The 23714-nt window shown below is 35.3% G+C and overlaps 1 protein-coding gene across 3 annotated transcripts in view; it reads left to right on the forward strand.

The window, feature by feature from the left end:
- The window catches only part of NEGR1 (neuronal growth regulator 1), an 855325-nt gene that overhangs the window by 703505 nt on the left and 128106 nt on the right, over positions 1-23714 (forward strand). Inside the window, exon 7 of one of the 3 annotated variants that reach the window (XM_060626825.2) lies at positions 15642-15793. The exons of the other annotated variants lie outside the window; for them this stretch is intronic. Within the exon in view, the coding sequence (XP_060482808.1) occupies positions 15642-15718 (77 nt within the window). The 3' untranslated portion in view covers positions 15719-15793. Of the gene's footprint in view, positions 1-15641; positions 15794-23714 lie in introns of those variants that run through there. 3 annotated transcript variants of the gene reach the window in all.

Raw genomic sequence — 23714 nt, forward strand, 5'->3', positions numbered from 1 at the left:
TAGTTTAGCAAATTCTAATAAACTAGGTTCCTCTGTCTTTTTTTTTTTTTTTTTTTTTTTTTTTTGCGGTTCACCACTTTACCCAGAGATTGGTCAGGAAGGAAGGGAAAGTAAAAAGTTCAGGCCCAGAAGTGGATATTTTGCTGTCTTCGGTAACTCTTACACCTTGACCCAGGAGAGACAGTGAGGCATTGAGCAGACACAAGATACAAATAAGAGCAGATTGGCCTGGCAAGCTCTCCGGGTTACACAATACATCTCACAGCTTTGGAAGTCATTGGCTGGTGAACAGATAGCTACAGAGGCCTCAACTAAATCTTTTAACCTTTCAAATTACTATCAGGAAGATGTGAAGCATGAATATCCCAAAGTCCAAGCTCTTGCCTCCATGCAACAGTTCTTTCTGCTCATGTAATCATCATCTATTTGGGTCTCACTTTAATACAGACCGTTATTTATTTCTAGATAGAGCTCTCTTTACGGTCTTCTTAGGTGGTATGCAAAGACAAACTCATATTTTCTTTCTTAAATATCCACCTAGTTCAATAAACTCTAATTTCAATCTCAATTTATATTCTTAAGACACAGTAATCTGTACCAATATTAAACAAACCCACAAACCAGAAGCACTGTCACCATATGACGTCACATGTGGTGGGGTGCGGGGGTGCCTCCAGCAAATGAGAATTCTCCACAAAACTCTTATCTGCTACAAGAACTCAGCCTCTGGAGGTTTTCCTATAGCCCTAGGCTCCTCCAGGGGCACTTTCTTTGCCAGTCATCTCAGGAACTGAAAATTGCTTTTAAGATGATATTAGCAAACCAATCTAAATGGCCATCCTTTTTCAAGTGTTCATTGATTACTCCTCTAGAGGTCCCTTTGGGGATGTAACAAACCAGAAGCCAAGGTGCCATGTCTATCTATTTATTAGTGTCTAGCACAATGATATGTGCAGTCAGACATTTATTAACTAGTGTTGTTTCCATAGCAATGACTCCAACCTTGAGGAGGTTAATATACTTAGACATTTGCAAAATAAAGTTGAACACAGAGAGATGTATTTAAACGAACGTATACTCACAAGTGTGATATTTACAACCTCTAGACCTCAAGCGTACACGTCTGCACCCTGAGTTGGAAATCAATGTTTAAGCAAGAGTCTGCAGTGGTATAAAATGCCTGTCAATTAGCGGCAACAGATGCTTTGCTTTTCTCAGTAGTGAGAGAGGAGTTAATGTGCAGGATACTGGTATTGAGCATATTATCTCCTGTCTAGAATACTGGAAAAATAGTATGGATTATGAGCTTGTGCTCACCTCAGACCAAGAAAAAAAGAAAAGAAAACCTTTTAAACAGCAACCATAATGAAACCGTCTTGGTCTGAACAGAGCCTTGATTTTCAGTTGTTTACTTGTCCTTTTTCCTAGGAGCAATTAGAATTTCCCAGAATCTCAACATCTTGCTTTCTGCCTTTGTTTAGACTTGCTGTACGTCACAAGCCTAATGGGCATTTTCAGTAGTTGTGATTACGAATAAGGAATGGAGATCGGGGAGGTCACAAATGCTTGGATGGCTTGTTAGAGTTTTAAACTCTAATGAACAACTTGCAACAGAGCTAAATAAAGCCTATTTTAAACCCAGAAATCATGAGTGTTCTAACATAGGCAACAAGGGCTCATGCCCAGAGTTAATTTGAAAAGTTAAACCTTCTACATATGGTCTAAACATGGCATGAATTTACAGTACAGAAAATTGTCTGTCACCCGTGCCCCAATCCCAGCTTGTACTGGATATTATATGACAATTATCTGTGATGTAGGCAAGGCATATTAGTTTGTCCTGGCAAAAGTCCCCTTGACTTTTGACAAATATATGCTCCAAAAGGTATACTCAGCTTTATGTATAATAATCTCACATTTCAGATTTTAAAAATCTTTTTATTGTTTTTGTTACTATTAGTTTTATATGTTTCAGTCAGTTATTTTGTCAGACCCCGATCATGGCAAAATCAATTTGGTCAATCATACAGAAAACTACTATTTATTTTTAAAAACGATAACTTCGTGATGCTGACTCGGGCTATGATTAACAATAGATATATTTGCGCTTCAGGGAATTATGAGAATAGTCTTGTATTGATTAACTAATGTAATGCATCTTTCCTAAATATGCCTTGTGAGGCAACTAAACCAACGGTGACTCCTCTATTGTGACTTTCGGAAAACTTTAGGTAAGTCTATCCCCAAATATATTAATGACTAAGAAGGAGGTAATAATAAAATGCTATTCTTGGCCAAAATGTGTCTCAATTTCTAATATGAATTTTCACATATATATGAGCTCTTTCACCCATTAATGTGTTTATTTGTTTGTTTAATTCAAAGTTCAAAATGAACTGCTTGACACATCATCCATTTAATCTGACAATTAGCTAACATACCTAGAATCACAGATAGACGTCACTAAACTTGTCTTTTTCCAACAATCTAGAGCAAACAAGCAAAAGTCACACATGCACCACAAAAACAACAGCATTAAACAATTACAAAAGCCCTGAACTAAGCTATCAGGTACAAACTAAATGCTTTATTAACTCTCTAGCCTTTCAATTTCGTTAAAGCGTATAAACACTTTAGCTAGTTTTCCTCCGGGAACTATGATTTGTTCTACAAAATTTAATCATCATGGCTTCATGTATTAAACAAAAAGAGGTGGCTAGAGTCATACAGTAATATTTCAGAACATTTTCCTCTAAAAAGTAATAATAATAATAATAAGTACCCAGTATAAACAAAGTTTATAAGTACCATTAAGGAAAAATTTTACTGTGCAGCATAAAATAATTTGACCACTGGAAGTATGCATTTACAAGTAAGAAAAGTATTTGTCACACAAAGATTTTATATTGTATCTTGTAGCTGAAAGGTACATTTAACTACTGGGTAGTAGTAATATGTCACTTTCCAATTTATAAGTGTAGGTAATTCTATTACTTGTAAAGCCATACAGATTCAGTGTATTACTCAAGTTAATGTACCAGCTAGTGGGGAAAAAAAAAGATATATTCAAGACCCCCAGTGAGCTCTATATAGTCTTAGGCAGGGAGGACAAATACAAAGCTCTATGAGAGTGTCTGTGGTATTGGGGTACCAATGTCACTATGTGCCACTTGTCAAAGAAAATACCATGTATAAAAAACCCAAGGCTGTAATAACAACAAATTAGAAACAGCTTTTTTTAAATTACCAAGCTTTTCTCTCCCTTCAAAACATGGGATCCCCTTGGAAAACTCCTATGTGTGTCAACAGATTATGAAAATCAATAAAAACATTGTCTAAATTACACTAAGTATTTAAAACACTTTGTCTGGTCCTCAAAATTATCTTGGGTAGGAAGTATTTTTTTATGATTTTTTAGGAAAGTGAAGCACGAAGAGATTAAGTAAGTAACCCAAAGTCCCAGAAATAGTGGGAGCTCTGAAGCTAGAATTTGTTTTACAAAGCTTAGTAGTATACTTGTTAACACTATAACCACAACCACCAGAGAAGAAACAGTGTTTAAGCAGGAATGGGGAAGGTGGGGTGACCCCATTGGTGAGCCACATGCATGTCTGAGCTTTTTTGAGGGTCACCTGAAACACGATCAAGTCACCAGTTTATGTATAGCTCAACTGGGAAGAGAAACCCTCAATGACCTCACACACAATGGTGCTTCTAGCCTCCTTTTGCCAAGGAGACACGCTGCGGCTCTCTCTCCAAGTAACGCAAATAAAATCCAAGCACCAGATATTTATTATCTCAACTCCATGCTTACTGAGGGCAAGAACCATGTGTAACCCCAATAAAACGGTGTTATCTTGTTTTAAAATAAATAAATAAATAAATAAGGCTTTAAGACCTTAAAACAATAATTCAAATCGTTCTGAAAATTGTCTTTAGGATTCAGGAGAGTCACCGAATTTTTCCAACAACAATAAAGATCAATCTCTTTATTTCTCTCTGAAATGCACTTAGCTTCGTGTTAAGTGCGCCAACATAGTTTTATTTTTGTTGTTGCTGTTGTTCTTTTTTCGGTCTCTCTTCCAAGTTCAGGCTGTGCTGAACTTCTTTCCCTCTCCTTTCCTTCCTGTCAACCCTTTTTCTACCACCAGGTCATTAACTTTTCTTTCTTAGTCTGTTCCTTTTTAATGAGAAATGATTTATTTTAAGATTTAAAAATTCATACATTACTTTTAACAACAGATAACAAAGGATCTTTATTCCCAAGAAATATATATATACATATACACACATATATATACACATATGCAATGTGTATAACTCTTATAATTCTATTTTATGTACCACCTATACACAAACATACATATATAGATATGTACTCATATATAAACAGATTCTTACACTTTTACTTTTGGGTGTTTATTCACATCCTCACTTTTGCATTCTTTTATTTACAACTGGAAAACCACTTCCCAGCACCAGACTCATCACACAGTAACTTCAATAAATATTTGACTGACTAATAATAAACAAATTACTTGTTTTCTGAGTTTGCTCATCTGGAATATATGGATGACCTGAGATCCTTGGGGACTCCTAGAAACCTAGTACTGTTCCTGCTCTCCCAGGTTTTCTCCCTGGGGTCTCTAGACAGTCTCTCAGGGGTAAAAGAATACAATAAGTGGTGCAAGGACCAGACATTTAGCAGAAATTATTCTTCACTAGAGCTCATCAAATTCTAAGGTCTTAGGGCTCTTGTGTATGGAATGTATATTCCCTGTCAAGGAAGCTTGAAGATGTCTCTGACCTGCTCACTTCACGGATAAGTGAATAAAACGACTTCCCTAAAACAACAAAGGATATTCATAATCTAACTGGCAATAAACAACAGCGCTTTGTCTCTTGATACACAGTGTTGATTGAATGAGTGAGTTGGAAATGCTATCATTTTATGAATCTTTGAACTTATACATTGCATATGCTGATATACTTTATTGTGAGCTGAATAATGACAGAAGTCAATTACAATATGAAATCTAGAATGAGTAACAGAAAACTGAATTCTTACATGTCCCCATTATGTGGAAATCAAGCAATAGTAGAGCAATTGCATAGTTTACCTGAATTTTATTTTAGGTACCAAGAAAGCAGAAAAGTAGCTGCATATAAACAAACATTACTAGAAAATGTAAGTAACTGTTCAAAAAAGCACAGGCGATTAGACTAAAATATAGGTAATAGCAAATGCTTATCAATCCTATATCATTTCTGCCTTTTGCTGGAAATATTATTTTTAGAACAATCTTCCCTCAAGTCATTTTTCTGTATTCAGCTACTACATTCATTGCAGACTGTATATAGAAAATATATGTTTGAAGCTACACCGAATTCTGCAAAACTTAACAAATTTTATCTCAAGTAGATGGTTTTTGGAATATGCTGGAAATGCGGATGGGAGGGAGAAACACACAATGAAAAAGCAAAGAAATTTATCTCCGTGGGTCTGCATTTCTCTAAATAAAATTGAGACATCTCCTTATATTTTCCATTTTAGTCTCAAATTGTCCTCAAGGAATCAGAAAGCTTCTTTTAGACTCCTAATGCTTAATTCTTTGATTCTATACTTTACTGTATTCTCTACTTCTGTTATCAGTGACAATTAAGAAGACTTTAAGTGATAGTAGATTAATTTTCTTACATTTAAAATTTGAAATGTGACTGAAGAGAGAGAGATTGAGATGAGGGCTAAACCACAGATTTGAGATATTGACAAGGGGCATCACAAAATATTTCCTCGTCTCAAGGCGTCACGTTTGTTCATGCCACCTCCCATAGCCTCACATGGAGGAGGCTGAGGACTTGGCTTCTTATGATCTTACCAATGGCCAGTTAGTGTGATAATGTGGTATCTACATGGGGATAAAAGGAATCAAGAAGGGACATAAACATCCCTTGCTCCATCTAACATTAGTCAGTTAGGCATGATGACACAGGAGATCTTACTGGGCAATTAAACCTGACTTTAGAATGTGGAGAAGAGGGAGCACCTTTGCTATAAGAAAGATGCCCTACTTAAATTTTTTGAATTTTTGGAATGCAACAAAGCAGTTTAAAACCAAACATTTGTAAAATTGTTGTATCCTACTAGAATATGTTTTTAGTTTAACTTCCTAGGACTTTTTTCATGGCTATCTCCTACTGTCTTGCTATAGTTAAAGCAGACTACTGTCCGTGGACCATATCCAGCCACTACCCATGTTTGTATGACCTATGAACCAATAATGGCTTCTGCCTTTATAAATGATGGGAGAAGTCAATAGAAAAACATTTCCATGACCTGTGAAAATCATGAATTCAAATTTCACTGCCAATAAAGTTTTGTTGGCATACACCCTTGCCCATTTGTTTATGTATGTCTATAGCTACTTATAACCAGTGTGGAGAAGTTGCTACAGAGATCATTTGGCCCACATAGACAAAAGTATTTGCTATCTGGCTCTTTAGAGATAAAATTTGTTGACTCCTGTTTAAGAGTATGAACAGTTAGACTAGAGAGACGGGTTCAAATCCAACTTTGTTACTTACCAGCATGTTGCTTAATGAGGGCTGTAATACTCTTCTCACAGAGAGTATTGTTTCTAGGAATAAATGAAAAGATGCACAAAGACTGCCACAGTAAATTGCCTGCTGTAGAATAATGCTAAATACATGCTTTCCTTAAAAAAGATGGCTAATAATTTTATTACTACTTGCTGCCTTCTCTGTGCCTCAGTTTCCTTACCTATAAAGTACAGAAAATGCTATAAATTATTTTGTTTTATCTTGTGGTCACTTATTTTGAATGACAAAATAACATATTAGAAATTCAAATACTTGGAAATATTAAAGGTATTATTAGTCATCCGTTCACTTAAATATCTGTATTAATTTCCTAGGGATTTCATACCAAATTACCACAAACTGGGTGGCTTAAAACAACAGAAATTTATTCCTTCCTAGTTCTGGAGGTCCATAGTCAAGATCTTGGCATGATTGGCCCAGAGTCTCTGAGAATCTGTTCTCTGCCTCACATCTAGCTTCTGGTGGTTGCCAACAGTCCTCAGTGTCCCTTGCCTGGTGGCACCATCACCCTGATCTCTGCCTCTGTCTTCAGTGGCCTTATTCTCTGTGTGCCAGACATTATGTTAACTTATGGCGTATATTTTTATGGTTTTACTTCTGTGTGGACATAGATCGACAGGAAGATACTATCAAAATATGCAGAATTTCAAAAATAAATTTAGAAAATTTTGAAGGTTGATATAAGTCTGTTAAAGAGGACACTCCTACCCACAATGTTCCTAAGAACATTATCTTCTCTAGCCTCATCCACTTCTTTGCTGCCTCCACTAATATTCTGTCTTTTTCAATATCTCTGATTTCACTTGTGCCATCATATTTATTTCACATTCCTTTTCTTCCCACCAAGCTCCTGCACTGTTTCTTTTTTCTGTCTTTCTGTGTACCTGGTGAAGAAACTCAGGAATCAGCTGGTGCTCTCTGTGTGTTCTTGTCTGCATGCCAATACTGGTTGCGCTGTCCTATTTAGAGGGCCTGAGTTCTTGATGAGGAAATACGCTCTACACAGAGACCAGTACAATGTTGGCAATCATAGGGAGAGACTTATTTTTCCTGCTAAGCAAATAGCTTATTACCGAAAACCACTAAGAACCGTGATGAAGTCTGTATACAAGAAATGACATGAATCATAAAAGTCTTAGTCAGGCTTAAACTATTGTGTATATATATACATAGAAGCATGCACAAGCACACAAACTCCAGCTGTTTATTTTTTCCTTTTCTTTTCTTTTGAATATGCCATAATTCTTTAGTAACCTCAAGCCAAGGATTAAGTCAAATAGGATCTTGGTGGGAATGTGATCCTACCCTGTTTCTGGATAAAATTTATAGAAAGGCTCAAAGCAGTGGAAGCATGGCTTCCTCCCAGGAACCATCAGGGAGTGTTTTCTTTACTACCATTTTATTCTACCTGGTTACCTATCAGTAAAAAGGCCATTGGCCGGTGTAAGGACAGGATTTCAGGACTGGTTCTTCCCCTGAAAATACCATGCAAAATTTGTGTGCTTTCCTAATCATTTCTAATTAACAGGCACTCTTGGCTTCTCGTTAGAGTATTGTGATATGTAGGAGAAATAGGTGAACCCCAAACTAGAATCAGAAGACCTGGGTTTTAACCACAGCTCTGCAATAGAAGAGCTTGAAAAATCACCAGAGGTCTCAGGACATGTGAGAGAGTTATCTCTAAATCTTTTACTGGCTCTGAGTCAATGATTGTATAATCTGTGAGTTCCAGTTTTATCCTTGTGAGACAGATTTATCAATAGTCCATAGTATCCACATATTAATTGTGGCCTTGGAAAGTTTATGAAAACTATTGATATCCAGAACTGATAAAACATAGTTCTTCATAAAATTTTTTCTTATTTCTCTGAACTACAAAAAAAAATTGTGATCAACTTATTGACTTGTTTTTAGTTTTTAGTGCCTGAAGTACATCTTTGTACTTGTGAGCACAAAAGGAGGAGAGGGAGCAGAGAGAAAATGAGAGTTGAGGGAACACTGAGTTTTGAATTGTAGAGAACTGAGGTGCTAAAGAAACAGAGCTTTTATTTTTCTGTTTTTAGAGAAAAAAAATTCCAATAAGAGAACATGGAAGACTGAGGGAAATAAAAACTAGTAGATTCACTAGTTACCATGTAGAAGATCTCGCCAATTTATGAGACCTGATACTAAGTTCCCTAATTCTTAAATTCTGGAAACAAATGTATGTATGGTGATGATTACATAAAATGGTATACATACATTCCCCTGCATGGAGCTGTACATCCTAGAGCAGTGTTTCTCAGGCTTTAAAGGGCATGCAAATCACCTGGGAATCTTATTAAAATGCAGATTCTGATTCAGTAGGTCTGAGATGGGCCTAAGATTCTGCATTTCTAACAAGCTCCCAAGTAATGCCAAATCTTTCCAGTGGCAAGAGTAGAGGTTTTAATAAATGTGGAATGCCTTAGCCCTTCATTCTTTCCCCTACAAACATAAGCACATATTTACTTTGAAATGATAGATTGGAAGGTTGGTTTTGTTTTTCTTATTTTGTTTTGCTTTATTTTTCTGATCAGCATGCCCGTTCTGTATCAAAGTCATCTATCACCTACAGTCAGGACAAAAGACACCAACAGTGTATCATTTTCAAGTCATCTCATGTCAACCTGCTGGGACAAGTCCCCCACACTTTCACTCAGCACTGTTATTCTTTCTTTCTTTCAGCCACTATTGCCAGATTTCAAATGGTAAAAATTATTGATTAAAGTTGTCACCCTTCTTTACACTAGAAAGACAGTGTTCCCTGCAAAATTCTAATCCTCTGCTTATTTCAAACTTCCCTCTGTTATGAAAATGTGACAAAAAATAAATAAATCCCACTCTTACATTCCTTCAGGCTCATGGTTTTACTATTTTTGATACTCTCTTATTTCTCCAAGTGATAGCAAAAGGCTTAGCAACCATTTACTTGTCTTTCCAGTTCTTTCAGTAAATAATACAAGATAATTTACTCTCCCTCTGTATGATTGGAGCATATTTTAAATTATCCATTTAAGCTTGGTCTATAATTAAAATTACATGGGCATTTAGGACATTATTCTGCAAAAATGCTCTGTGGGCTTTCTCTGATCTAGCTCATAGAGTCCAGGTGCAAAGCAGCATAAAAACATTGAGGGAAAAATCAACCATATCTTGGGTTCATGAACTGTCCATTTATCTACCAGCTCCCAGGCAAAAGCTGTAGATATGTCTTTCCAGAAGATTAAGTATCTTCCAGAGTCAGCAGGAAACCTGAAATCTTCTTTTGCTGCACTTAAGTAGAAGGTAGCCCTATTATTCCTGCCCCAGTATGTTGCCTGGAACAATAGCTCTCTAATAAACAAGCAAACAAAGAAATACATGCTTGTGGAAGATACTGTTATTTTTCACAGATACCCACTTCCTTCCTGTAAGACAATTATACATCTACCAATTTCTAAATGATGTGCAACTCCTCCCTGCCACCGATTCCAGTGGCTCTGTGACTTGCTTTGGCCAATAAAATAGCACACATGGTGTATACCACATCTAGACAAAAGCCCCAAGAACTATTGATAGTTCTTTCTCAGACTTTCCCTCAGCAATGTGAAGGACCTAAGCCAGGTAAGAGATATGCTTTGGACCTTACCCTAAAGCAAAGAAGACACGTGGAAAAGGAGCGGCATTGCCGTTGACCTACAGTCAACAAATTATGTGGGCAAGAAATGAATGTTGTAGGAGTCACTGAGATTTTAAGACTATTGACACGGCATTATGTAACAAAAGATACTATTTTTCAAGTGATTTAAAAGGAAAGAGAATGGAGTCCCTCAAGTATAAAGTAACAATTAGGCTAAATACCCAAGTAATTTTCTACAGCAGTTCTTAAAGGTAAGTGAGAACTCAAAGACCTTGTGCTTTAGTAAATATATACTGGAGAAAGTATTTAGATTTTCATCTGGATTCTAGTGCTATTTATTTGGAAGTATATCCTTTGAATGCTGTGGAATGAAAATGACTGGAAATAATGAAAACAATCTGGAAAAAATCCAGATTATTAATATTTGCAGGTGTATGATGGGAATAATGATAAGCAGTGCAATATATTTGTTATCTTTGTCCTACAACCAGGAAAAATACTGAAGTACACGTGAAGAATTTTAAAGAAGGAAATAAAATTTTTCTAGGGTCATTCTTTCAAATAGATGTCAAAATAACAGAAAAGTTAACAATGCAGAATAAGTTCTAATAAGAAAGTTTGTTCTTTTCACTCTCTCATTATCTTTTTAAATTTTGCTAAATAATCTATATAATTTATTCATGATAATCTGAATCAAACCTTTGGCACCTACATTCTAACTAGAAAGATATTTAGCCACAAGGGAATAAAAAGAACTTTAATAATTCATCATTAGTGTGCCTTTGTGCTTCCATTTCACTTCATCCCATAAGCCAACAGTGGAACAGATTCAAAAATTGACCTCTAAGTAAGGAATTGTAATTACTCAGAGTCAAAAGTATGGTTACTCATATGTTTTTTTAAACTCTAGCAAAAATGCAATTTAACAGTCTCCTACATCTCAGTGATTCATGAATGCTATATTTATGCATATTCATGAAAGAAAGATCTAAAAAGAATACTTTGTCACTTTTTTTTTCTCTTTTTGAAAGAGGCAGAACAGATACTAAAATGACACCTAAGCCATCTGTTCAACTCTGAACACTCTAGAATTCAACATGATTGGTCACACAGGACTCTAACTATCTATGTTTCCAGGATTCATGGTCATCTTTAGCTATTTAAACACCAAAGTACATGGAGGGACCCTGGGTGGCTCAGTTGGTTGAACATCTGAGTTTTGATTTTGGCTCAGGTCAAGATCCAAGGGTCATGGGATCAAGCCTCACATCTGCCTCCATGCTGAGCATGGAGTCTGCTTAAGATTCTTTCTCTCTCTCTCCCTCTGCCTCTCTCTCTGTTTCTCCCTCAAATAAATGAACTAACAAACAAATACCAAAGTATATGGAGAAACAATGATAGTGAAAATTTGGGATCTTAAACATTTCTACTCAAATGATTGTTTTAATAGCTGCTCTATTGTTATTGTATAAAAAGTTTAGGATTATCCATTCAAATCTGGTTTGTGGTTAGTATTTATAAATTCAAGTGAGCACATAGTTTCATCCAGTTCAGTAGGTCTCTTCTGCTTATTTTTAAGGAGTAAAAGACAGAGGAACTAGTAAACCCTTTTAAATAGTGTGATCATATAGCTTATCATCCAAATTGAAAACTTTTGACAATAAAAGAAGGTCCTATTAAAAATTAAATAAGGATAGGGGTGCCTGGGTGGCTCAGTTGGTTAAGAGTCTGACTTTGACTCAGGTCATGATGTCACAGTTTGTGAGTTCAAGCACCATGTTGGGCTCTGTGCTGACAGCTCAGAGCCTGGAGCCTGCTTCGGATTCTGTGTCTTCTTCTCTCTCTTGCTCTCTCTTCCCCTCCACCCCCCTCTCTATCACTCTCTCAAAAATAAATAATTTTTTTTTAAAATTACATAAGGATTGCTCCCAAACAGAACAGGATGTATAATCAGAGTGGTTGTGGAAACATTTGGAATGTAAATACCGAATCAAAAATAATAGGACCATTGGACTTTGTTAAAGGCTTGCTTTGATTATGTTCACGATAAACTTCCTCAACTTACTTGACCACTTTATTGGCTAACAGAAAAGTGGGACTGTTGTAATGGCTTTGTAAGATTAAAAGCTGCCTGTCCTAAGATTTGATCTCATACCTATAGCCAAGGTGCTAAGGATTTTATGTACAACATATTATTTAATCCTTTCTGCAACATTATGACATAGTTCCCAATTTTACAGAACATAAAATTGAGTGTCAGAGACATTAAATACCTTTTCCAATTCCATACGGCTAGTGCAAAGTGGGCCCTGATTCAAACCCAGTTGTAGCTAGCTAGCAAAAGCTTCACTCTTTCTTAAGGCTTAGGTCCAGACTTCAGAGATCCAGGAGACTAAAATCAGAAGAATCTTTGCTACTTCAGAGAAGAGAATGGATATCAAGCTCACCCTTTTATATAGTATTAAATCCTTTCTTATATACTGGCTTATATACTGAATCTTGGCCAGTCCTTCATGAAACCCAAAACGGTTACCTTCATGAGACACAAAACACTGGGTTTGAGAGCTAAGGGTATTTATAATCACTCTAACAAGATCTAGTGTGATCCTATGGAAAGATGGAATTTGTGCTCAAGCAATTTGAGATTGAAATCTAGGGGTGACTTTGGGAAAGTTATTGTTAGAATACGAGTGTCTCCATTTGGTAGTATTTACCTTACAGCATTGAAAGAATGTCATTAGATTGGATAAGATGGAAAATTATTCAATGCCTGGTACATATTAATACCATATGTAATGAATATTGTTTTTATTTATTCTCTCCGCTGATAGCACTGAAAGGTTTCAACATAGATAATGGGGAGGGTAAGAAATATGAAATAGAAGATGTGGGTTCAAGTCCTAGGCCAGCTATTTTTTAACGTTAGAGCCTGGAGATAATCTCTGAGATTCAATTTAAGTAGACTCTTTAATCTACTTTAATCTTTAATCTCATCTTTAAGTAGATATTGTAATAGTGGGTGCCTTTATAGCTCTCAGGATCATTGTAAGCTGCCTATGAAAACTCTTTAGAAAAGTGCATGTAGAACTTCTTTAGAAAAGTACATATAAGAGTTCTTTATAAATGATAACTTCTAAATATAGTTATTATCATCATCATTACTCCCACCACCCCCACCACGCCCACTGCCTCTTCAGGAGTAAGGCAATACCTGTGTAGGTGATAACCGTGGACGCTTGAGCTTGAAGTGAAGGTGGTACAGCTGGCCTTCACACAATACTTTGAAAAAGTCTTAGGATATAAAAGGCAGACAGCAAAATGGTAGAATAGAAGGTTGAAAAGCAGTTCCAAGCTGAGATCTCGGCAGTCTTTTGTGGATTGAGAAGTATACACAGCATTTGGAATCCCTGAAGATTTTTTTTTTTTTTTTTTGCCAGAATGGTAATCCAAAATATATGGTGATTTAATAGATAATGGTGTGGGAAAGTGTGTACTTGATAGTGTATTTCTCAGTATTAAGTTCTGTGAAACTGGTGGTATCTGTCTGGAGCCAATCACAACCCAACCTTCCAGGTACTTCACATACATATTTTAGGAATTTAGTTAATAGTATAAAGTGCTGTTATTACTGTTATTGTTTGGTTCATTTGTGTCAAAATACTTTGCTCAGAAATTTTGGGATGATGTGGTGCTGTGGTAATGGATACACAGCTCTATGTCTTTATCAAAATACAGAAATGTACACAATAAAAAGCAAACTTGTATGCAAATTTTTAAAAATCAAACCAGATGTCAGGGAAATCCAAGATGGAATTCAGACTGTGATAAATGAATGTAACCGTGTAACAAATGAATCACCTAACCACACCAAAATGAGTGAGGAAGAAAGGAGCTGATTTAAGGAACTTTGTAAATTTGTCTTTTGATTTGATACTGTAAGGCTAAAGATGAAAATGAACTGTACTCTGGCTGGTAAATTCATTTCTCATAAGATTAGGGGTTAGCAGTTTTGAAACTAATATTGCATGTGTACTTGGATTGGCAAATAAGTAGATATATTATAGACAATAAAAGTCAACTTTCCCATTGCCTAAGAAAGAAATTACAAATAAGCAAAGGCAAAATGCAAGAATTAACCATGTGGTGCTTGATTGTTGAGAATATCAATATGAACTCATGTGATTTTAATGTATATATAGATAGATACAGAAATAAAATTAAATGTGTGTATATATGAGTTAATATACATACACACATTCTCTAATATGGCCTCCTGAGAAGCCTAGAAACACTGAAACTCCAGTGGCAATGAGCACTTCTAGCACCCGGATCTTAGTTCCTAATACCATTGTCCAATAAAAGAAACCAGGTATCCTTGGAGAAATGGCTGATTCTAGGGCTGGGCAGGGAAAATACAAGAGAAGCATAGAACATTTATGGTGCCAATATGTAAGGAAGTGTGGGGGCAAAAAAAGATGAAGGGCATGCCAAAAAGATACAGGAACTACTCACAAGAGCTCCAAATTACCAGAACTGGAATAATTTGAGCTGCAAAATAACTATTGATAGTATTGGACTACAATTCAAAGAAAGAATAAATATCCATCAGTCCATACTGCTATAAAAAATTGTTAATACATAGACAAAGAGGGAAGACAATCCTTCCTTACAAAATTCCAATTATTAAATGTGAGAATGAGGGAAACCGAAAGCCAACATCAGAACACCATAGTAATAATTACTGCAGGTAAGATTTGATGTATATTAAAATAAGTGGAATACTTTTAAATAGAAATGGGATATTTTTATATCTTCAAAGTATCTGCCCCCAAATATTTATTTTTTTAATTTTTCTAATGTTTATTCATTTTTGAGAGAGAAAGAGACAGAGCACGAGCAAGGGAGGGGCAGAGAGAGAGAGACACAGAATCCGAAGCAGGCTCCAGGCTCTGAGCTGTTAGCACAGAGCCTGACATGGGGCTCAAACTCACAAACCATGAGAACATGACCTGAGCCGAAGTCGGACGCCTAACCAACTGAGCTCACCAGACACCTCCAAAATATGTGTTAATTACAGTGGTGATCTGAACATATTCCACATATTCTTTGCTACTCCACCCTCTAGAGGTGGAATTTAATTCCTCTTCCCCTTCAATATGGACTGGATTTGGTGACTCCCTGCTAATGATTAGAGTATGTAAAAGGAAAAATAATAACTTTACAGTGGAGAAGCATGACAGAAACTGTTGTAACTAAGCGATTAAGGTTAATATCACCAGTAATAACACACATCAATATAATGAACCCCTGATGTGATAGGAGGAGAAAGGTACATAAGCTCTGTGGTATTTTTCCCAAAATATATGTTTATTCTTATCAGGAGAAAACATCAGAGAAATCCAAATCGAAGGATATTCTGCAGAATTTCAACCAGTACTCTTCAAAGTGTCAACGTAATGAAAGACACTGAAGGAATATTACAAGCTGGAGGAGATCAAAGAGGCAGGGAAACTAAATACAACATGGTACCTACCCTGAATTGGATCTTGGTATAGAAAAAGAACATTAAAGGAAAAACTTGGAAAATTTGAATAAAGATTATAGTTTGATGATATTGTATGAATGTTCATTTCTTAGTATTAATAATTATAGTGATTATTGGTAATTATTATCTTATGGTGGAGCTGGGTGAGAGGTATATGTGGGCTCTCTGCGCTGCCTTTGCAACTTCTGTGTAAATCTAAATTTATTTCAAATTGAAAAGTTTTAAAAATGTATGTCAAAATAAAGATTTTGACTTATTAATGAGCAACTTAATTTGTTTAATGGAATTCAACAGTTAGAAAGACTAGAAATATCTTATCAATATTTTCTTTCTTCCTCATTTTGATTGATGTCCTCCAAGTATTTGATGTAACTTCCAAAGTTTTTTGAACTTGACACTCCTCCCTCCCATACTACCTCCAGCTAATTTTTGTCTGGAACAGAGCCAAATTTCCCCGCTTTCACCATACTTAATAATCAGCAATTCCAAGCCCTTACACAACTCCGTATTTAAGATTCTGTTAGCTTCCCTTCTCTTCATGATTTCTCCAGCTTTCTTCTTTCTTTCTTTCTTTCTTTCTCTCTCTATTTTTCTTTCTTTTTCCTTCCTTTCTTTTTTCCTTCCTTTCTTTTTTCCTTTCCTTTCCTTTCCTTTTCTTTTCTTTTCTTTTTTTTCTTTTTCTCTCTTTCCAGTCCTCAAAGTGATTGTTTCTCAGACTTCACTCCCAAAGGTGTTTGTGCTTTTTGAAAACAAATGTGGGAGGTGAACTATATGTACCTTAAAGAACTAATTTTTTAACTACAATCAGGCTTCACAGCATTTAGGTGTCTGCCCTGGGCATGGTCTTTCCTGAATTCTTCAAATCAATCCATAGAATGTTTCTAAAACCATTCTAACTCATAGCTTTCCTAAATGAAGGGCTTTTTATGCTTTGCAAAATGTACTTTCCACATTCCTATTCATTTCATGCAAAATAAAAATTATACATCTGTTGAGGTGTTTTTATTTTGCTATTTTACACATCTGTTGTTTTTACCACTTCTTATTAGGAAGATTTGTCACCATATGTAGTCATAAAAAAGGACATGAGAAATAGGTTAATTGAACATTTATGTCTACCTTCAAAACAGAATATATCCCTCCCGTCCATGTTTATTTTTAACTCTCTCTCTTTCTTTTCTTTGTGTTTCATTTCCTGAGTGTGGTTTTATGAGTGTGAGTTTGAATTTATTTGCTTTTGTGTATAATTAGGAAATTGATAAAACTTCATTTTAAAACATTGTCACTGAGAGGACAGAATAATAAATTGTTGCACATTAATGATTTTTCTCAGAATTTTGTGTATATACAAGATAACGTGTGCACCAGGATTCATACATTATCAGAGTAAATGCTTCTGGAATTACTAAATAAACCATAACATTCAATTTGACATTATGGCAACATCATATTAATTCTTCAGAGAGTCGAGAAATTCTCTCCTCTTAACTAACAGAGCTGTGTGGGCCTCTTTCTTCAGCAAACACTTCCTACTTTCTATCTGGTCAATCTTTTCAGTGGGCAATGAGCAGATTGTCTCAGACATATAAGGCAGAAAAATTTTCAGACATATTACCCAAAAATATGAATTCTATGTTTCAAAAAAAGTCCAGCATGGAAACCCCAGGTTTTAATGCAATATAGAGACTACTATTATGCATTAAAGTTTGATGAATCTGGGCTTTCATAACTCATCTAAAACTACTTTATTTTCATTTAAAGAGAAGAGGTCTAATAAGTGACATCTTATAGTACATTAAATAATATCCTTTAAGTATGTCAAGTTCAGAACTTTGTATCATCTTTTATGATCTAGTCATAACAAGTAGATTATCTATATTTATATTTTCTTGAATTATATAACATCACAGAAAATAGCTTCCTCAAGCCTACGTATTACTGATAGCCCAGTTAAGGTAAAGGACATTTAAAGATATCCTCAACTCTTAGGGTTACAGAGAGCAAGAAAGGAGCACCAGAAATGATTTCCACGCATTCAGAGATAGAGTGCATATAGTCTTACTAGAGAATACAATAAAACCTTGGATTGCAAGTAACTTGTTCTGCGAGTGTTCTGCAAGATGAGCAAATATTTCTAATAAATTTTAACTTGGTAAATGAGCAGTGTCTTGTAATACAACTAGTACATGATGCCTAACGTCACATGACCACAACTGAGCCATGGTTCTTGAAGTTTGCTTTGACCGACAAGTGCTTTGGATTACCGAGGTGTTTCTGGAACAAATTATGCGCACAAACCAAGGTTTTACTGTATTTGTTTTCCTTTAATGGATCTTTGTTGACTTCATTTTCATAAGTTACTTATGAAAGGAATAGAATTTGGCCACATATTAAACTTCAAGCATTGAGACTAACTTTTCCTATACTCTGTGCATATTCAGTGGTACTCTTGTCAAATTCTCACTCCTGGTCACTAGAGTAACAGATTAATTTTCTTCTTCCCTGTGGGCAGAGGATAAATATATGTCACCTTTACCTTTATGTTTTTTGCAACAAGTAAACATTCTAAGAATGTCTATTCTTATGTAGCAAGTTATATCATCATGAACCAAGATTCAGAAAGGAAATTCTCTCTCTCTAAGACAGGAAGCATAATATAGCATGTGGGCATCTTCTTCTCCCACCCTTCTCCTCTGGCAGACATTGCTAATCAACCTTGGCCATCTTTGCTATTTAACCAACTGCAGCCTACAAACATCCACTACCAACCCATCAGAGTTGCTTTGCAAGAAATACATATTTACTTAGAGATATTTGAGAATGGTTACTATTTAAGCTGGGGCATGATATAAAGAAAATGCAATTTGTAATTTGAGAGTGAGAGGAATGCAGAGCATCAATATTCAACTAAGGCTTCTCAATCTGTTGTGCAAAAGGCTAGTCACTCTTTGTCTCAAGTTGAATTCCATGTGGCTATTCCTTATCTATTGGAGGAAAAATTGATTCCTTCAAAAGAGGACAGCTTCAGAAGGAATAGTAAAGTAAAACTGCTGAGAACTTTCGGGGGTAACTTCTTGGTGTTACCAGAGACACTAAAAAGATCTTAAATTCCTGGGAATTTGGTGCTCCAAAGTGTGCCCTGTAAATGCCTGAACTTTTCTTATTCCAACCTTCTAGCAGGCTCTACATGCAGGACATCTTTGATTCTGGCAACCTACTTGGTGAAATCCAAAGAAGAAAGAATCCAGGAATTCAGTGCTCAAAATATATTTTCTCATTAAGAGAAATGATAAATTTTTTTCCTCTAGATTGTCCACTTTTACCAGGAAAAGGAGGATAATGGTGTCTGTGAAGGAGTCCCATTCCAGAATAGAGATTTAAAACACTATGTTGTACTTCTTGGAACTTGAGAACAATAATAGGATGCAGGAGGGTGAGAAACTCCAAATAACAGTGATTTTTCTGGCTACAAACTCTTCACCTTTTGAACAATTAAGTGATTCATTCTTCCTTGACACAGGAATTGTCTATCTTGAAAACTAAAGAGCACCTCCCCAGACTGAACAGGTCACTGCCTCACGGATAATTAAGTGGTCTCTGCTAACTGTAGTACTAAGAGAATAATACAGTTGTTTCATTTTATATTAGTATTCCATTCTTTAACAATATTGTCTCTAATTAGCAACATAATATTGTCTAATTAGCCAAATAATATGATCTCCAATTAACACTTGATTGACACCTGTCTCATTTATACTTGATTAATGCCCAGATTTTCAATAATAGAAAAAAGTTAGTATTCTAAAACAGAAATATTTTAGAGCTAAAAAGTTAAGTAAAGTTATTTATATAATGATAAACCATTTTTTATTTGCCTACTCTAGCATCTAATGTGTCTGAAAGGCATAAAGATGAAAGCTAAACAACAAAATTATTTTTTATTAATTCTCCACAGTATTAATTAAAGCAATGAATCCTCATTTATGATACTGACTTGAGTTATTGCATTAAAATCCTTTTTTGCAAGCCTAATTTACTATTAAATCTTACTTTTAAAATGTCCTGTGATGAAGATATTTGATGCTAACAAAAGAAAATATGCTAAACAAGGACAATAATTTTGTACCAAATTAAATGTAATTATTAGGAGTATGCTAATAGTATAAAAACCTTGAGCTATATCTACATACTCAAATTAGAGTTCAGTGAAATAACAAGTAATTTTGAAAACTATCAGCTATCAAACTTTTTCGACAGATTAGCTTGTGTGTACGACGAGTCTTGGGTAAAAATTTTAAAACCTATGCACAAAGAGATATGTTCATCTCTGTTCAATTCCTAGAGAAGGATAGAACCTGTTATAGCAATATATTTCAGATGACTTATGTCTCATCTCTGACTTAAAAATATCTCCATTGTACCTTTTCTTTTAAACATTTTCATCTGAAAGTTTTATCTTTGAGTCAGATTTCTTCACTTATGACACATTCTGATAGCGTCTGGCCTACTTCTACAGCTTAAAGAGTGTTCATTAAAATGAAATACATTAACATATAAGCCACAGACAGGGAAGATGAAATTGCCTTAAATAACTACCGAGGAAGTAGGTGTAAATGAAAACAGTTATAAGTTGAAAATTAATTCAGGCATTAATACTTTGATTCCAGGCAGATTTCAGGCTGGGCAATTAATTACTCATTTTGAAATACTTGAAAGAATCTCATTATTTAAAGATATAGGGAAATTTGGAAATAAGACTGGTCACTCAAAAAGAGGGTAAGTATAAAATATAGATACTATGGTATATGCTGTTAAGAAACATACCCATTTGGAAGGAGTGTAGTTCTAAATGTAATCTTATTTCTAGAAAGTATATACTCAGTAGAATTTTAAATAATAGGGAAAAAAGAAAAGCAAGAAATTGCATCATAAGTATATGTAATTTTTACAAGCTGACTCAATTCTTTTGTGGAAGGATATGGAACATAAAATCTATGTTGCAAAAAGTTGAGAATAGAAATATTAGTGTATGTCCCTATATTTAAGTCAAATGCAAAGAAACATCTTTTTTTGACAATGCCAATTTTCTGTGTTGTCAAGAAATTGGGGGAGTTTCCATTGCTGAATTCTCCTGAGAATATGCTGCAAAGTAAAATGCATTTTTGCCTATTTATATGCAGTGTATTCTAAAAGAAGAAGAAGAAAGAGTATCTGTGATTAAAGATATACAAGTTTTCATACTTTTAGCACTTGTTTTGCTATTATGCACATGAATATGAACGAGTTATTTTCAGGCTCCAAATTCTTTCAGTATGAAAGAAGGTATATATTTTTTCATGATCTTACAGAAAAAAACATTTACAGTCATCTGCCTGAGATGACCAATGGACTTTATATCAGGTGTAAAATCAAATCAATTGAAGGTGTTGCCTGGAGCCTAGTACTGAAAAGAGTTTTGAGACTGCCACCCTGACCTGCAGAAATGAACGCCCAAATCAATAAGCAATGTCTACCACATGTGGCAGAAGGGAAACTAACATATATATTCTTTGCTCTGATTTAAAAATTTTATTCTATTGCTGGCTAAATAAAGTTAAGTATTTGCCTAAGATCTTAAACATGAATAAATTCAGGAAAGGACAAGACCTCAGGTCTCTGGCTTTTTAGTCTTTCGTTTGTGTATCATACTGAGTATACCTGAATATATTCTTTGTGTACATGTTATAAACATCTCTGTGTGTGTACATCTGTGTATGGCTGTTTGAATATGTCTTGAAAATACTCAATCATATAAGTGGCCCATCAGACAATGAATGTATTTCTCAGTGTCTCTTTTTCATTATTTATTTGAAGTAACCAAAATATGATTGAAATTTCTTCAATAAATCATGATTATTTTTTTCCTTCATGATCGTCTGTAATGGAATATGATCTATTCTCAGAAACTTTTAATGTTTAGATTTTTGAAGAAGTAAGGATCACTGTGAAAGAATAATGTTACAAATTATTAAAGAGTACTGCTTGCACTTTTATGTTGAGGTAGGAAAAGTCCCATTGGCAATCCTGATGGAGTATGCAATATCATTTAATTAAGTACTTATAAACAATATCTATAAAAATTCTTCTTAAGGGCATAAAATGTAGAGTAGCACACTATGGTATAGTAAATTCCTTTTATAATGCTGGTCTCTGTGACAACATAATACCCATGATGTAGGTCTTCTAAGTTATACTCAGAGAGATGTATTATAAACCTAAAATAGTAAACACAGAGGTAAAGCAGATTTCATAGCTTTCCTTGGTGGTACATTTCAGGATTCTAGAAAGGGAATAAAATTACCTCAATTCTTTCCTACAAGCTGATTGTTGCACTTAATACTCCAAGTAGATTTTCCTATACCATAGAAAAGTATGGTCCAATTTCTCCTACTAAGTGATTTGGATGGCATAAGCTAGTCTAGTCTAAGGAACTAGAACAGAGGCGGACCAAGTATACAGAGTACTAAACAAAAAGGAGTAAAAATGTGAGCCAAGTGTCTCAGCCTTAGATGCTAGTGTTCATGTCCCATATCTGGAATCACAATGTTCCTGCATGAAGGGCTGGATTCAAAAAAGTCATGTCCACAGCAGTAGACAGGGAAATTGAGTCAGTAGAAAAAAGTCAGTTTCAGGATCCTGACAAGAGCAAGGGTGAGTTAGAGTCTGGAAAGTTCTCTTAAAGCAGTGGTGCTTCTAGGAAATAGCAACTCCAGTTCCTGGGAGAGGAAGGAGCTCTTATGGACATAGCATACCAAGTGTAGACAGTTTTAATTTTTAAATGTTATGACATTTATAGATAAACATTAGGGAAAAAAGTTTTTGAAGGGCTGGGAAAGTAATATGGCAATAAGAATGAGAATAAAAATAATCATAGGTGGAAAAGTGAACATGTGCCAAACTTGGTAACTCCAGACAACACACATGGGTAGCAAAGGATGGAAGCCAAAAAAAAAAAAAAAAAAAAAAAAAAATTAAAGACTAACTGACTACTCTTCCATTTGGCCTTAGAGAGTAGAAATGATTATCCCACAATACTGCTACATTAATGGAGGAGCATACAAGATATAATATAGTTTGAGTTTACCATTTTACTGTATAAATGAGGAAGGAAGTGTAGTTCAAAGTAGCACCAAGTGTGCTCTCTGTATCCTGGTTTACATAGTCCTATATGACCTGTGTCACAAGTTAGGCATCCATTCAATAGATTTCAACCAAAATTTACTGAACACTTGCTACGTGCTTGGAGCTATACTAGATCTTGAGCATTCAGTGGTCATCAAACACTGACATGGTCCCTGCCCTCATTCACTTAGGGCATACAGAATAAATATTTGAAATACTCCATGGAAAAATGTTGTGCAGACAGAACAGATACCATTTGACCCTCCACCTCCTTCTGATCAGTGCCACTATAAGCCAGGGATTCTCTTCTCCACATGTAGCGCTCAAGAGCATGGGCTTTGAGTTTTAACAGACCTGGATGTAAATATACAAATCAGGTATCTGGCCTTGAAAAATCAGGTATCAGCTAAATGGCCTATCAGCTAAATGGCCTTGAAAGATCACCTTACCTCTCTGAATCACTGTTTCTGAACATGTAAAAAGAAGGTATTTTAGAGGCTTCTAGTAAGATAGCCTAGATCTGGTTCTTCTTTCCTTCTAGGTTTATAGGAAGATTTTAGGCAAGATCAAATGGCTTATTTCAACCAGTAAGATTTTGAGCCGCCTTGATATGTGGTGCCAGCATGTAGAAGAAACAATGAATGACACTGTGCCTCTTTCCTTCCCAAATTGAACTTTTGCTTTTTCCAAATGCTACAATAGCAAGATGATCAACCTAATCTCTGAGGGATATATAGATATGCATGT

The sequence above is a fragment of the Panthera onca genome, chromosome C1 (assembly GCF_046562875.1).
Source record: "Panthera onca isolate mPanOnc1 chromosome C1, mPanOnc1 haplotype 2, whole genome shotgun sequence".
Classification (NCBI taxonomy): domain Eukaryota; kingdom Metazoa; phylum Chordata; class Mammalia; order Carnivora; family Felidae; genus Panthera; species Panthera onca.